At 38.2% G+C, this 12,178-nt stretch overlaps 1 protein-coding gene across 4 annotated transcripts in view; it reads right to left on the reverse strand.

Annotated features, from left to right (window-relative positions):
- Positions 1-12,178, reverse strand: part of NRG3 (neuregulin 3) — a 1,101,798-nt gene that overhangs the window by 259,903 nt on the left and 829,717 nt on the right. For all 4 annotated transcript variants that reach the window (XM_060091635.1, XM_060091627.1, XM_060091619.1 and 1 more), the window contains exon 3: positions 1,328-1,401. In XM_060091635.1, coding sequence (XP_059947618.1) covers positions 1,328-1,401 — 74 coding nt within the window. The remainder of the gene's footprint in view (positions 1-1,327; positions 1,402-12,178) is intronic.

Genomic DNA, 12,178 nt, shown 5'->3' on the forward strand with positions numbered 1-12,178 from the left:
AGTATTCCAAATTATACGTCTCTAGCCAAAACCATACCTTTTAGACATCAGCTTAGCAAGTGGCAAAAATCACAAGATAGGAAAGATTCAACACTTTCTAGTAACTGCCCCCTACCTGGGAAACTCCTAGAGACCAGAGCCTCGCATTTCAGAGAACACAGATCATGGCTAGCTTGGTTGCTGGCTTTTAGGCAACAACCACCTTTCTCTAGGAGAGCTAAATTTGCCAAAAATAGAGGAGTGAATGCTGTACAGTGGCAGCTTGCCTTGACAAGATAAAACACAAGTAAACTGAATTAAACAAAAATTTCCTTTTTAAAAAATATTACATTTACCCGAGGAAACATACCTAAAAATTCAAGGGGTAAATGAAAATATGCATTTTGAAAAGGTGCTGAAGGACGGCTAAACATGGCCATTATGCAGCGATGTGCACATTCACAGACCGGGCGGCCTCTGGCTGCTGTCAATGCATGATATTTCACTAAAGTTTATGCTATGCATGTTTGGTATTCAGAAAACCAAAATATTGTCTTTACGATTTGGAAATGTCTGTCATTATCTTCACTGATTCAATAAAAGTCCCCTTTTCCTTAGTGGCAATTCAATTGTAGCAGTCATTGAAAGAGCAGATTATTTACAGATAAAGTAAAAATTTCACGTTTGACCAGAATTGGGCATATTCGTATAGAACATTACTTTTTACTCTGTATAGAGACAGAAACTAATGAGTGGCAATATTTTGTAGTGGCAAATTGTCTTCTTTCATGAATGGAAAACAAAATAATTTGTCATTGGTACAGTAATCGCTGATACTCGAATAGTGTTGCTAAAAATGAGGTTTTCACAGTTGGTTTGAAAACTTCTTATATAATTTTTTATGTGTATTTCCTTACTTTAGGAAGGTAGAGGTTAATAGGTTTAATATTTTCACAAATTACCAACCAGTGGGTAAGAAGCAATATGATACTATAGTTCTCATAATACTCTTTTGGATAAATAATAAGGTCTTTTATGTTTCTATATTCTTGCTTCCATAATGGAGTGATAGTGGGGGAGTGTGAAAGCTAAGGGAGCAGGACTTGCTGGAGTTCCCAGCAGAGGGTAGTGGTAGAGGTGAATCTGGAAATCAGGCCCCATCCCTGGAGAGGACCTACACCTGGACAGAGATGGTTCTGAACAAACTTTGAATGTGAGTGTCTGTCCCCAGCTCCCACCCTTGGCAGCATTCAGAGACACAAAACTGAGATACAGCCATCAGTGAGTTAGCAAATGTGGCTCAGAGTTTTATACTGTGTTAGAGACAGAAGAAAAATGCTTGACCTACTTGGATCCGATAAGATGGAATCAGTTTTCGGCAGAAATTGATCACAGCGGACTCCTTGGTAGCCTTCTTTGCACCTGAGAAAAGGGGTAAATGACAAACATACGCATGTGTTTGTGAATGGTTCGAGATTTCAACAAGCAAAGTAGCCACCAATGATATCACCGTGAGAACAGTACATTCATGCTTTTGTATGGCTTGGTTCAGTCTGTTTCTAACATTGATAGTAGGTGAATTTTAGTCATGTCTGTGTAAGAAAACAGCACCGCTTTGCTTTTATAGTTTTATAGGTAATATCTAATAAGCAAACTTAGTAGCAATTTAAGATGTCCCTCATAGCAGTATGAATAATGGTTACCCTCATAATTCTGCAGGATTCTTTATGCAACACACTGGTCTCTAAAAGACTGCAAATACCCTTTCAGAAAGCATCATATTGCAAGTGTTATTTTCCTAACAAAAAATCATTTTCTAACATGATTGATCAAATATTATCAGTGGAGTTGGGCTGTTTATTTTCCTTGTGTTTTACTAGTTTGTTCATTTGATAATTTTATCTCTTTTTTTTTTCTTTTTTTTTTTAACTTAGCAATTCTTCCAGTCAGTGCCACCTAACTGCTGGGTCAGAAATAGCAGCATTTATTTCAGATCTGGCAAGATCTGAAAGGAATCTACCTCTGTGTGCAAGGCCTCTGTGCATTTTCTTTAAACTCACATTTTTCTCTCCTCATTTTTCTCTTTTATATTCAGCAAACAGGTGCAAAGTGCGTACTTTCTGCGAGGCATTGTACAAGGCAACTTTCCTAAGGTGGGTGCAATTTGGAGGCAGGGAATTTGCCTAAAAGCCCCTGCAATGGGGCATATCGCTTCAGCCCTGCCAGTCCACAGTCTTCTCACAGCTCGCTCAATCAAGGCTGCTTGGCCGCCTCGGACAGCCTCAGCTCATCAGCTGGCAGTTCAAGGAACAAAATACAGCTGAGGCTCCACACACCTGCCTCTGAACAGTCTCTGTAAGCAGGGAGGTGGCATTTAGTGTATCTGCTTGAAGCTTAATCTCTCATGCTCAAGTTAAGCAGGAACACATCCATTGTTGCTTGTGGGATGAATCTGTCCTACTTACCGAGGAGGAAATTGTGCTACTGGCATAAAAATTAGATTGAAAAAACAATCCTCTGGTTGTTAGAAATCTACAACATTAACAAAAGAATTCAAAGAGATCATTCTGTCAGAGATGGGAGCCATGGATTCTTTCTTCAGAATATGCTTTGTTTTCTGAGTGTAATAAACACTTTATTAGATAAAGTCTATTGCAACTGGAGCAGTCACAGTGAAAGGCACCTAGGTAATTTTTCTACCTTTCATTGTGAGCTGAATTGGAATACAGGTAATGGGGCAGGCTCTCTTTAGCACCTTTTTAAGCCTGGAATGCTGGAGTGTATTTGGCAATTTTCCGTATAGATTGAGAACAAAGATTTCCGACATATAGACACCCCAAATAACCAACAGGCTATTGAGAGAATTTGTTTAAGCAGACACATATTTTCATAACCTTTTAAAAATTCATTTATTGCGCTTGTAATAAAGCAGGCATATCACTGGTTTGATAATGGTACAAAGTCAGAAAATACTTAAGACTAAAGCACATTTGTGATGAAGAAATAAATTCCTGTTCTCTGAAAGCTACCCTAACATTGTTAGTTTGACTTTATTCAAAATTACCTGAACCACAGTGTTTTGTTTTTCATTTTCTTGTAATGATGACTTAGGTGCTGGGTGTGTGCTGTAACATGCATTTATTCCTGAGGTTTTTATTTCCAACATATGTGGGGGATTTTAAGCACACTTCACTCTTTGTATCTTCATTTAATATGAAAATGGTATCCTAGGGAGATAGCTGCTTTTAAGGGGAAGTGCTTTTGTTTTGTTTTGTTTTGCTTTTTAAGGGGTTTTTATCACTTAAAATGCATTATTCCGTTTGTGTGTGGAGAAGAAAATAAGGGAAGATGTTTGAAGTTTTTCTAGTCTTCAACTGATTTTCCATGACTTTGAGCCCACTCTGAAGTGTTCAGGCCTCATGGAGTATCAGGAAAATTGCACAGTGTGTGCCTTCATCCTGCCTTCACACCTGTGTGCTGGTATGAAGATAATAAAGTGTGATGCTGTTGGAGCAGCCTGGCCCAGGCTAGGAAACCTGCTGAGGGATGTGACTAGATATGCAGCAAAGCCCTGCTCCTTTGTTAAGGTGGTCGCGTCCCTGCTAAATGTTGCTGGATTTTAAGGATGACAAATTAAAATTTCCACTTAAAAATCACCTCACCCTGATAAGTTCAAATCCATCCAAATTTGAAGATAAAATGTGGCCAGCAGGTAAAGCCAATGAGGTGGAATGAATTTATGATACTGTTAAAGACATAAAGCAAAGGAAAAAATGTCTTAAGATGCACTTCTGTTGAACAGATTGAGTTTGGCAGACCTTCTGACAGTGTGATAAACAGCACATCTTTTGAGAAATATCATTGCATGTTTGTTTTGTTTTTTGTTACTTGTGGGGGGATTTTGAGACGGTTTTTAAAGATTTTTTGTTTTCTGAGGGATACAGGTATATGAACAAGAGAAATTCATGTAATAGAAAGTTCTGTTTGTTCATCTTAATAAAGAATGACAGAATTAGTAAAATTTTACAAGTACATGTGTAATCTTTAATGGTAAATACACGTTTGGAAAAAAAGCACAAATCTTGCCTTAACCAGGTTAAATACTCTATTATTTTTCTACTCTGCATTGCTTCAAAGCTCCACTGAATTCATCCACTGCCTGTTCTCTGAATTTATTTATCCTTGAGAAGGCTGGCGTCATAGAAATATTATTAAAAATATCAGTGTTCCCTGGTGGTCTTAACAGATAAGTTTTGCTTCTACAACTAGATGGCCAAAGAGCAGGATTAGAATAGAAAAGACAGCCACGGTTTATAAAGAGTTGGGTAAAGAAAATGGGAGAAGCGTTATCGACAGCAGAACCACAAAGTAAACTCAGTGTGCAAGAGCTAAGAATTTTATTATGAAAAAAAAATTAGTCTTAAATTCTGTGTGTTCATCTACTCTGAGATGAAGGACTTGTCACTTCAGAAATCAGTAAGTTCTTGATTGTGTTTTGTGTTTTGTTTATTTACAAATTTAAAAGGCAGTGGGGAAGGGCATCATTGAGGAGACAATGTCCAAAGCAGGGTAGGGTGGATGAGGGGTTGAAGAGAGAACCATGGTGTGGTAACCCTGAATAAGGGACACTGGCCCCTGGCAATGAAGTGGGGTCAGAAATTGGAGATTCTGAGCCCAGGTTAAGTGTCAGCAAAGTATCTCTCCTGGTGAGCCTCAGGGCCAAATCACGAACCAGGTCCCTCCCTTTCCACAGGGATAGGGCCAGCTGTACAATTTCAAATGCAGACCTCACTTTTTCTACTCCTTACATCCTTCTGATTTGGCCCTGATGCCCCTCCCACTTGTTCAGCTGTACCTAAAATAACAAGCCACCCTTCTATTCATGTTTTCCCCTTCTATATTATCCCTGAGGAAAAGCCCAGTTTTTTTTTTTTTTTAAGATGTTGGGGGTAGGAGTTTATTAATTAATTAATTTATTTTTGCTGTGTTGCATCTTCGTTTCTGTGCGAGGACTTTCTCTAGTTGTGGCAAGCGGGGGCCCCTCTTCATCGCAGTGCGTGGGCCTCTCACTATGGTGGCCTTTCTTGTTGCGGAGCACAGGCTCCAGACACGCAGGCTCAGTAGCTGTGGCTCACGGGCCCAGTTGCTCTGCGGCATGTGGGATCCTCCCAGACCAGGGCTCGAACCCGTGTCCCCTGCATTAGCAGGCAGATTCTCAACCACTGCGCCACCAGGGAAGCCCTGAAAAGCCCAGTTTTAGAGAAAAGTTTTAAAAGGCAATTCTTGGGCAAAAGAAAAGAGAATAATACTGGCAAAGATAAGAAAATACAAAATGCATGATTGTCAGTTAGAAGCTAATACTTGATTTGTCTAGTGTGTTAAAGCAGAAGCAGTGAGCTAGCACTCAGCCTGGATGTGGAGGACCCCCAAGGAAGAGACTTTTTAAATGGTCAGCTCATTTGCTGATGTTCCCACAGAAACGGGCATCCTTTGGTCAGCTAAAAGTGGCTTCCATGGCCATCAGCCCACACTACTAACTTCAGACCATGCCCATCTCTTCTCTACGATACTCACATACCAATTTATTTCTTTGAACTCATTTAATGAATGGCAACAAATTAGAGCTAATATTAATGACTTTGAGTGAAAATGTAAGAACTCTCACTTCTCACCAACAGCCTCCCTACATTTCCAGATTATTCTTCCATTTCTCCTGCTTCCTCCTGTTAGGAGAGCAAAGCAAAGCAAAGCAAAACAAAACAAAAACAAATAACACAAAAACTGTCCCATTGGGGGAACTATACTATCCATCCTCTCAATCCTCATCTGTTGATTCCCTGGTCATTTACTCATTACTGGAAGATGTGACCATTGCTTCACCTCCTTCTTCTCCATTGCTACTCTGTCTTCACTGCCACAGTCTCTGTTATCTACATGGATTCTCAGCCAACACGTCTCCTATCACTTCTTCCTCAACTAATCAGAATGATTAACAGTGTTGAGTTTATAGCCTCACTTAATATTTGCATGGATATACTTTACGCAAACCTTTTAATATCCCTGTTCCCCACTTTAAACCCGAACAAAATGGGAATGATACCAGGAAGGAGAAAAAATGAACAAGCATGCATGGTTGATATTACATACATGAATTTTGGCCATTTTTATGCTTAGGGACCTTCTACCTCGCGTATTTGCAGAGATGCATTTTACATAATTTACAGAGAGAAATATATGGAGGTTAGAAAAATGTTCAAATGTTTGCTTCAATCCTGGTGTAGGGCCTGGTCTCTGCATACATTTTAGAGAAAGTACACATGCTTCCTTCTAGGAAACTTGATTTTAGACATAAAATTTAAACTAGCAGAAATCAATTAACTTCACAAGAGAAATGGTGGCAAACTGTATGGTTTGTTTCCTGACTGTACCAACTTTTATTCATAGACCAAAAAATGGTAGTTACTCTTTGGTGTTACAGGAAAGTAGACACTTTGTCAGTGATATACAAGTCTGCCAATTTTAAGGGGCCTATTAAATGCTGATTTGATAAAAGAACAATCCCTCCAGGTATTCTTCTTTATCTCCTGCCAATTCTCCTCAGCCTCAGTGTCAGCCCTTGGTTGGGAAAAATGGAAAAATCATCAGGCGTTTAAACTTTACATTTTAGAGGCGGGGTGGTTTGGAGCACAGCCTGGTTTTAAATCCAGGATCAGCTATTTACTAGCTGCTTAGCCTTCCTCTGCCTCCTTTTCTTCATCTGTAACTTGGAGATAGTAATAGTAGCTTCCTCCTAGAATTATTATTAGGAATAAATAACACCTGTTGTTCATGGTAAGCACACAACACGTGTTAGTTTTTTTAAAATATTCTTTGAATTTGGAATCATCATCCCAGGTTTTCAAGTGAGGAAACGGAGGTTCAGAAAGGTTAAACATCTTGTTCCAAAATCACACAGCCAGTGAGTACTTGAACTAGTACTTGAACAAACTCAGCTGGAGTTGACTTTAAAGTCCTTGCTTGATCTGTGGCATTTTCTGACATTCTTCATGGAAATTCAGTAGATACATAAATCATCATTCACCCAGATATCTTTCCTAAGATTAGTATTTAAATATATGGTCCAAATATCATGAACTGAAGTTATGATTTATGGTAAGAATTAAAGACCTAGATTTGTAAGTTATTATCCAATTTCAAAATGTTCTTAAGCAAACCATGTCACAGAGGCTGGTCACTGATTTAAAGGCAAATGTCCTAAGCTTTGTGTTAATTTAAGGGGTATTCACTAACTATGGATCTGTAGGAGTACCACTCTTAAAGAATGACATTTCTTGATTGTGGACTGTCCTCAGTTTAAAAAAAAAGAAGAAAATGAAAAAAGAAAAAAAAAAAAACAGAAACAAAACAAACAAAACCAGAGGATACAGTTTCAACAAGGTGAATGAATTGCCCAGCATGGAAGAGATGGGGGGTTCTAGAGCCATAATCCCAAACCAGGTCTCTATCTCTGAATGCAAATGTGTGCTGGGGGGGGGCCAGAAACTTTTTTAGCTAAGGATCTGCAGCCTAGAGTTATAGGCTCAAAAATTATTAATGGTGTTAGAACAAATTCCCTTCCCTGCCACTCACTGCTGAAACTGAGATCTAGGGTTTGCTATGGAGGATATTGTGACACTGATTAAGGTGTAAGTTTTCTTTAGCTGAATTTAGAACTTAATTAAGTGGTCTTATTTAAAAGGAGCACTAATTAAGACAGCAAGATCTTTAAGTTAATCAACTGGAATTAAATTTACCTATAGCCTGGCTGTAGGTACAGTCTTTCTAAAATCCTTTGAACTACAGATGGAAGAATTTAGAATCGGATTATTTTAAATTGCAGAGCAACAGCTGCCTTCAAACCCATGAGGGTCCTCCAATGTGTTATCAACAGTTTTCAAATATATCACAAATTCCATGGCTGAGGCAACTGTTGCTTATAATGTCACTCACAACCATGATTATTCTTGCTAATGAAGTTAGACCTGCAATTTTCAGAAAATGTAAAGGTTTTTTAAAATTACCCCTTAGCAAAGTTTGAATTCAAAAGTAGATGAAGGCCAATTACTTCATCATGAGACTGATAAGATTTCAGAAGTGAATTTGAAAGCATCTGCTCAAATTCAGGAGGTGTGCTGCATTCAGTTAATATTTGAGCCCTAAAGCCGAAAAGGAAAAGAATGATTTCAAGTCTGAGACATTAAAAAAATATAAGAAACATGTGTTTCCTCAACTGCAAGTTCCTCTCAACCATGTGTAAACATTAGGCGCCTGGTCCAGCAGTTACCCATACACTTCATTGGTCAATTTTAGTACCAGAGAGACAGAACCTGTTTACATCGTCCTCTTACTCCCATATATGGTACATTCACTTTTGAACAATCAGTGGCTAAGGAGTTCTCGTGTCAGTCTGAATAAACATCTTGGCCTTTATAGAAATTTCTGACCCTATTTGGTCAAGAGCCTCACTCAGCCTTACTACTTCATTAACAAAATTAAAACACATGACATGACATGAAGGTACTATGCAGCTTAGAGTGCATAGTAATAGTATCCGAAGCAGCTATGTGGGCTGAAAAAGCCATTCTATCTAACTTAGCTTTGATTTTTACTGCATCTAGAAGAAAAAATAATCCCTTTTTAGGCTAAGAAGGTAAATTAAGAAGTAATCTATTGGCCTTCTTGCAGGAAGACTAATTTCAATATCACATTAGAGGTAGTAAAATAATAATTGTCTTTATCAAGAACAAAAGGGTTAGGGAGTAATAATGACAAGTGGAGGATAGATGGAATTTTGCTTTATAAATTCAAATTGAGAAAATGTTATGTTATTAATTTTCTAGTATACAAAAATTCTAACATGACAAACATGAGATTCTAGTTTTCAAGGGAGGTAGCCTGTTATGGTGGAAAAGTTACGTCCTATGGATGCAGAATGACCCCTAATTCTTCCATGTAGAGGTATGACAGAGTTCAGTGACTGACCTCTCTAAGGTCTCAGGTGCTCATCTCTAAGTGGGGTTATGAGCCTTGATTTAGTGTGTGCTCTGTGCACATTGCACACACACAGACATAGACACACATTGCCCCCAATGCTTATAAATATGTTTAGTAATCAGAAAATTTAGGCAGATAATTTAGGTTCTAACATTAAAGTCAGAGGACAGTCATGCTCTCTTCCCCCACTTCTTCAGTTAATTCAAAGTTCCCATGACTGCCTTTGATAATTCCCAGCCAACAATGGACCGGGATTTATTGTCCCATCTACTCCCTATGGTTCCTCTTTATTGTTTTCTCTTAAGATGTCACTAAGATTGTGAGATTAGCCAATCACAGACTTTCTCTGAGGCTTAAGGTTCAACTATTAGCAGATTCCTTCACTTTTCTCTCTCTACTTTCTTGAAATTAGAAGTGTAATTGACTCACATGTTGAGACTATTCAGTGGAAGAAAAGTGACAACCGTCTTTTCCAGCTCACAATTCAGCAAGAAATGTAAAACTGAGCCAGAGGAAAACATGCTAAACTTGCTATTTTAGTCAACTTGGGCTGCCATAAAAACATATCATAGACTGGGTGGCTTAAACAACAGAAAATTATTTTCCCACAGTTCTGGAGACTAGAGGTCCAAGATCAAGGTGCCAGCAAGGTGTGCGTCTGGTGAGGGCTCTCTCCTTGGGTTGCAGATGGCTGCTTTCTGTTACCTCACATGGTGGAGAGAGAGAGATTGATCTGGTTCTCCCTCTTCCATCTATCTCTGCCACTTCTTCTAAGGCCACCAATCCTATCAGAATAGGACTCTAGCTGTATGGTCGCATTTAACCTCAATTATCTCTAAAAGACCCTATCTCCAGATACAATCACACTGGAATTTAACGTTTGAACATACGAGTTTTCAGAAGACACAATTCAGTCCATAACCATTACTAAGCTGGGTAACATAGCTATAGAGTAGCAAAGACCAGAATTTGGATTCTCCTGTATTTAGGATTTCCAGATAAAATACATAACACCCAGTTAAATCTGAATTTCAAATAAACATTTTTTTTTACATCAGTGTGTCCCACATGTAATATGTGGGACATACTTATACTAAAAATGTATTCATTATTTATCTGGCATTTAAATTTAACTGGATGTTCTGTATTTTATTCCCTAGATCTGGCAATTGTACCTACATGAGAGTAAAAGCATCTGAATAGTCAGAGAAGTAAGAACCATCAATAGGAACATCTAGATTAAAGTTAATGTATAATATTTTTGCTATCACTATATCTTGTTCTGATAAATTTAGCAATCTCTTGTTTTAAGGATAAGGAGCCTGGGCACATTATATTTATTTCTATCAACCATGCAAGGGACATAATGAGCTCACAGAGTCTGGAGGAGGAGAATAAGAATTTCAATAGCTAGCTCTTAAATGGCCAAAGCACTGAAAGGCTACTTCCAGAATGTGGTGAAGATCAAAGGAAGTAATGTTGTTTGTAAACGTTAGGTGCAGATTTGTGACTTGATCAGGTGAATCACTAGCTACTATTTTGCATAAATTCTGAATAAACTGTAAGAGCATCCTGGCCAGGAGCCCAAGTAAGACCAAAGGAAGAAAGAGGGCCCATTCTCCCTCCTTCATTCTGCAGCTCACTTTACTTAGGATCATTTTAATACTGAGGCACTCATATGTTGTTGAATTTGAAAAACAGTGAACACAGATGTGGGATACAAGGCAACGATAACCTAAGATCAAAGACACAACATAAGAAAAGGCTCCTCTGGAGGACTGTGATGTCCTTTCTGGAATTCACTGCTCTCAGAAGGAGACAGTGAGAGAGCATGATATCAACAAGAGATCAAACACACCAGCCTTGTTCCTTGCCTGGGTAGTGTGGGTGATTCCTGAAGCAAAGCCATACACAGCTTGATAAGGAAGAGTGAAAATAAAAGAAATCTGAGACATAAATCTTATTTAAAAGGTATCTTTATGATTGGCATTATAAAGCAGAGAAGGAGCTCATTAGCGAAAGAACTGATAAAACCACTCACAGCATGCTTCAAAAAGAAGTGGTAATAATTATTGCCTCTCTAAGAAAGGGGGCAAAATATCCACACAATGTCATTCACAAATCTGTTTGCAGACATCACAGAGCAAGCTGCAAAAAGTCCCACAGCTTTCAGATTTAATTAAGTGAAGAAAGCAAAAAAAAAAAAAAAAAAAAAAAAAAAAGACTCTTACAGCTCACATGCCTGGATCATAGAAATTCTACGTGAAACATGATTTTTTTAAAAGGCATTTTAGAAACCCCTAGAGTTTGTTGAACCCTCATTCAACAGCATAATTTCCCCTGTTTCTCCCAGGATATTGTACAATCCACTAACGGTGCAGCTTTTCTGCCGGCTAAAGGACGTGGGCAGCTTTGATCCGAATTACAATAATATATCTCCTTTGTGTGATAAATGATTTACTGCTGAGGATAAATGGATATAATCTTTCATTATGTATGACATTCATCAGCAACAAGGAAGCTTTGGACTGAATGGAAAGTGATTTCATATTAAAAGCCTCATGCAACTCAGAATGAGATGAAAGTGGGGTCTTGTCTTGAAAAAAAAATGGCACAGGCTTGTAAGTTTAAATGGATGCTCAGTCTAATATAATTGTTACTGTAAGTTTGAAAATCTGTTAGGCGGAAACCAGGGAAATATGTGACTAGAGCAACCTCAGTTTTGCACAAAAAAGCCCCATTTCTTAACCATACTATTCTACTTACTGAAATGTGTCATTAAGTCTAACTTTGAGAACTGAGAGTAGTGATAGAACCAGGTAGGGAGGAGGGAGTAGAAGTGGGGGGTTGTGTAAGTGACTTAAATTCCCATGATTATGGAAAGTCAATGTATCATAACTAAAGTAGATAAATAAAGAAACAGAGGTTTAATATGTTATTTAGAGATATGAAGTTAACAAGCAGGAAAATCCCAAACAAAATGGTTTACTAAGCACGTCCAAGTGTTTGGGGGAGGGTACATGTTGGGGGAATCGGGCATGGGAAATTAGTGCAAAAGGATAAGATCAAGGCTGGTGGCTTTTCATTATAAGCACATTTGTATTTTTCATTTAAAAAATATATACACTTAGATGATGAAGACATGTCATTTGATGAAGAGCAAATC

This window comes from Mesoplodon densirostris, chromosome 1 (assembly GCF_025265405.1).
Source record: "Mesoplodon densirostris isolate mMesDen1 chromosome 1, mMesDen1 primary haplotype, whole genome shotgun sequence".
In the NCBI taxonomy this organism is placed as follows: Eukaryota; Metazoa; Chordata; class Mammalia; order Artiodactyla; family Ziphiidae; genus Mesoplodon; species Mesoplodon densirostris.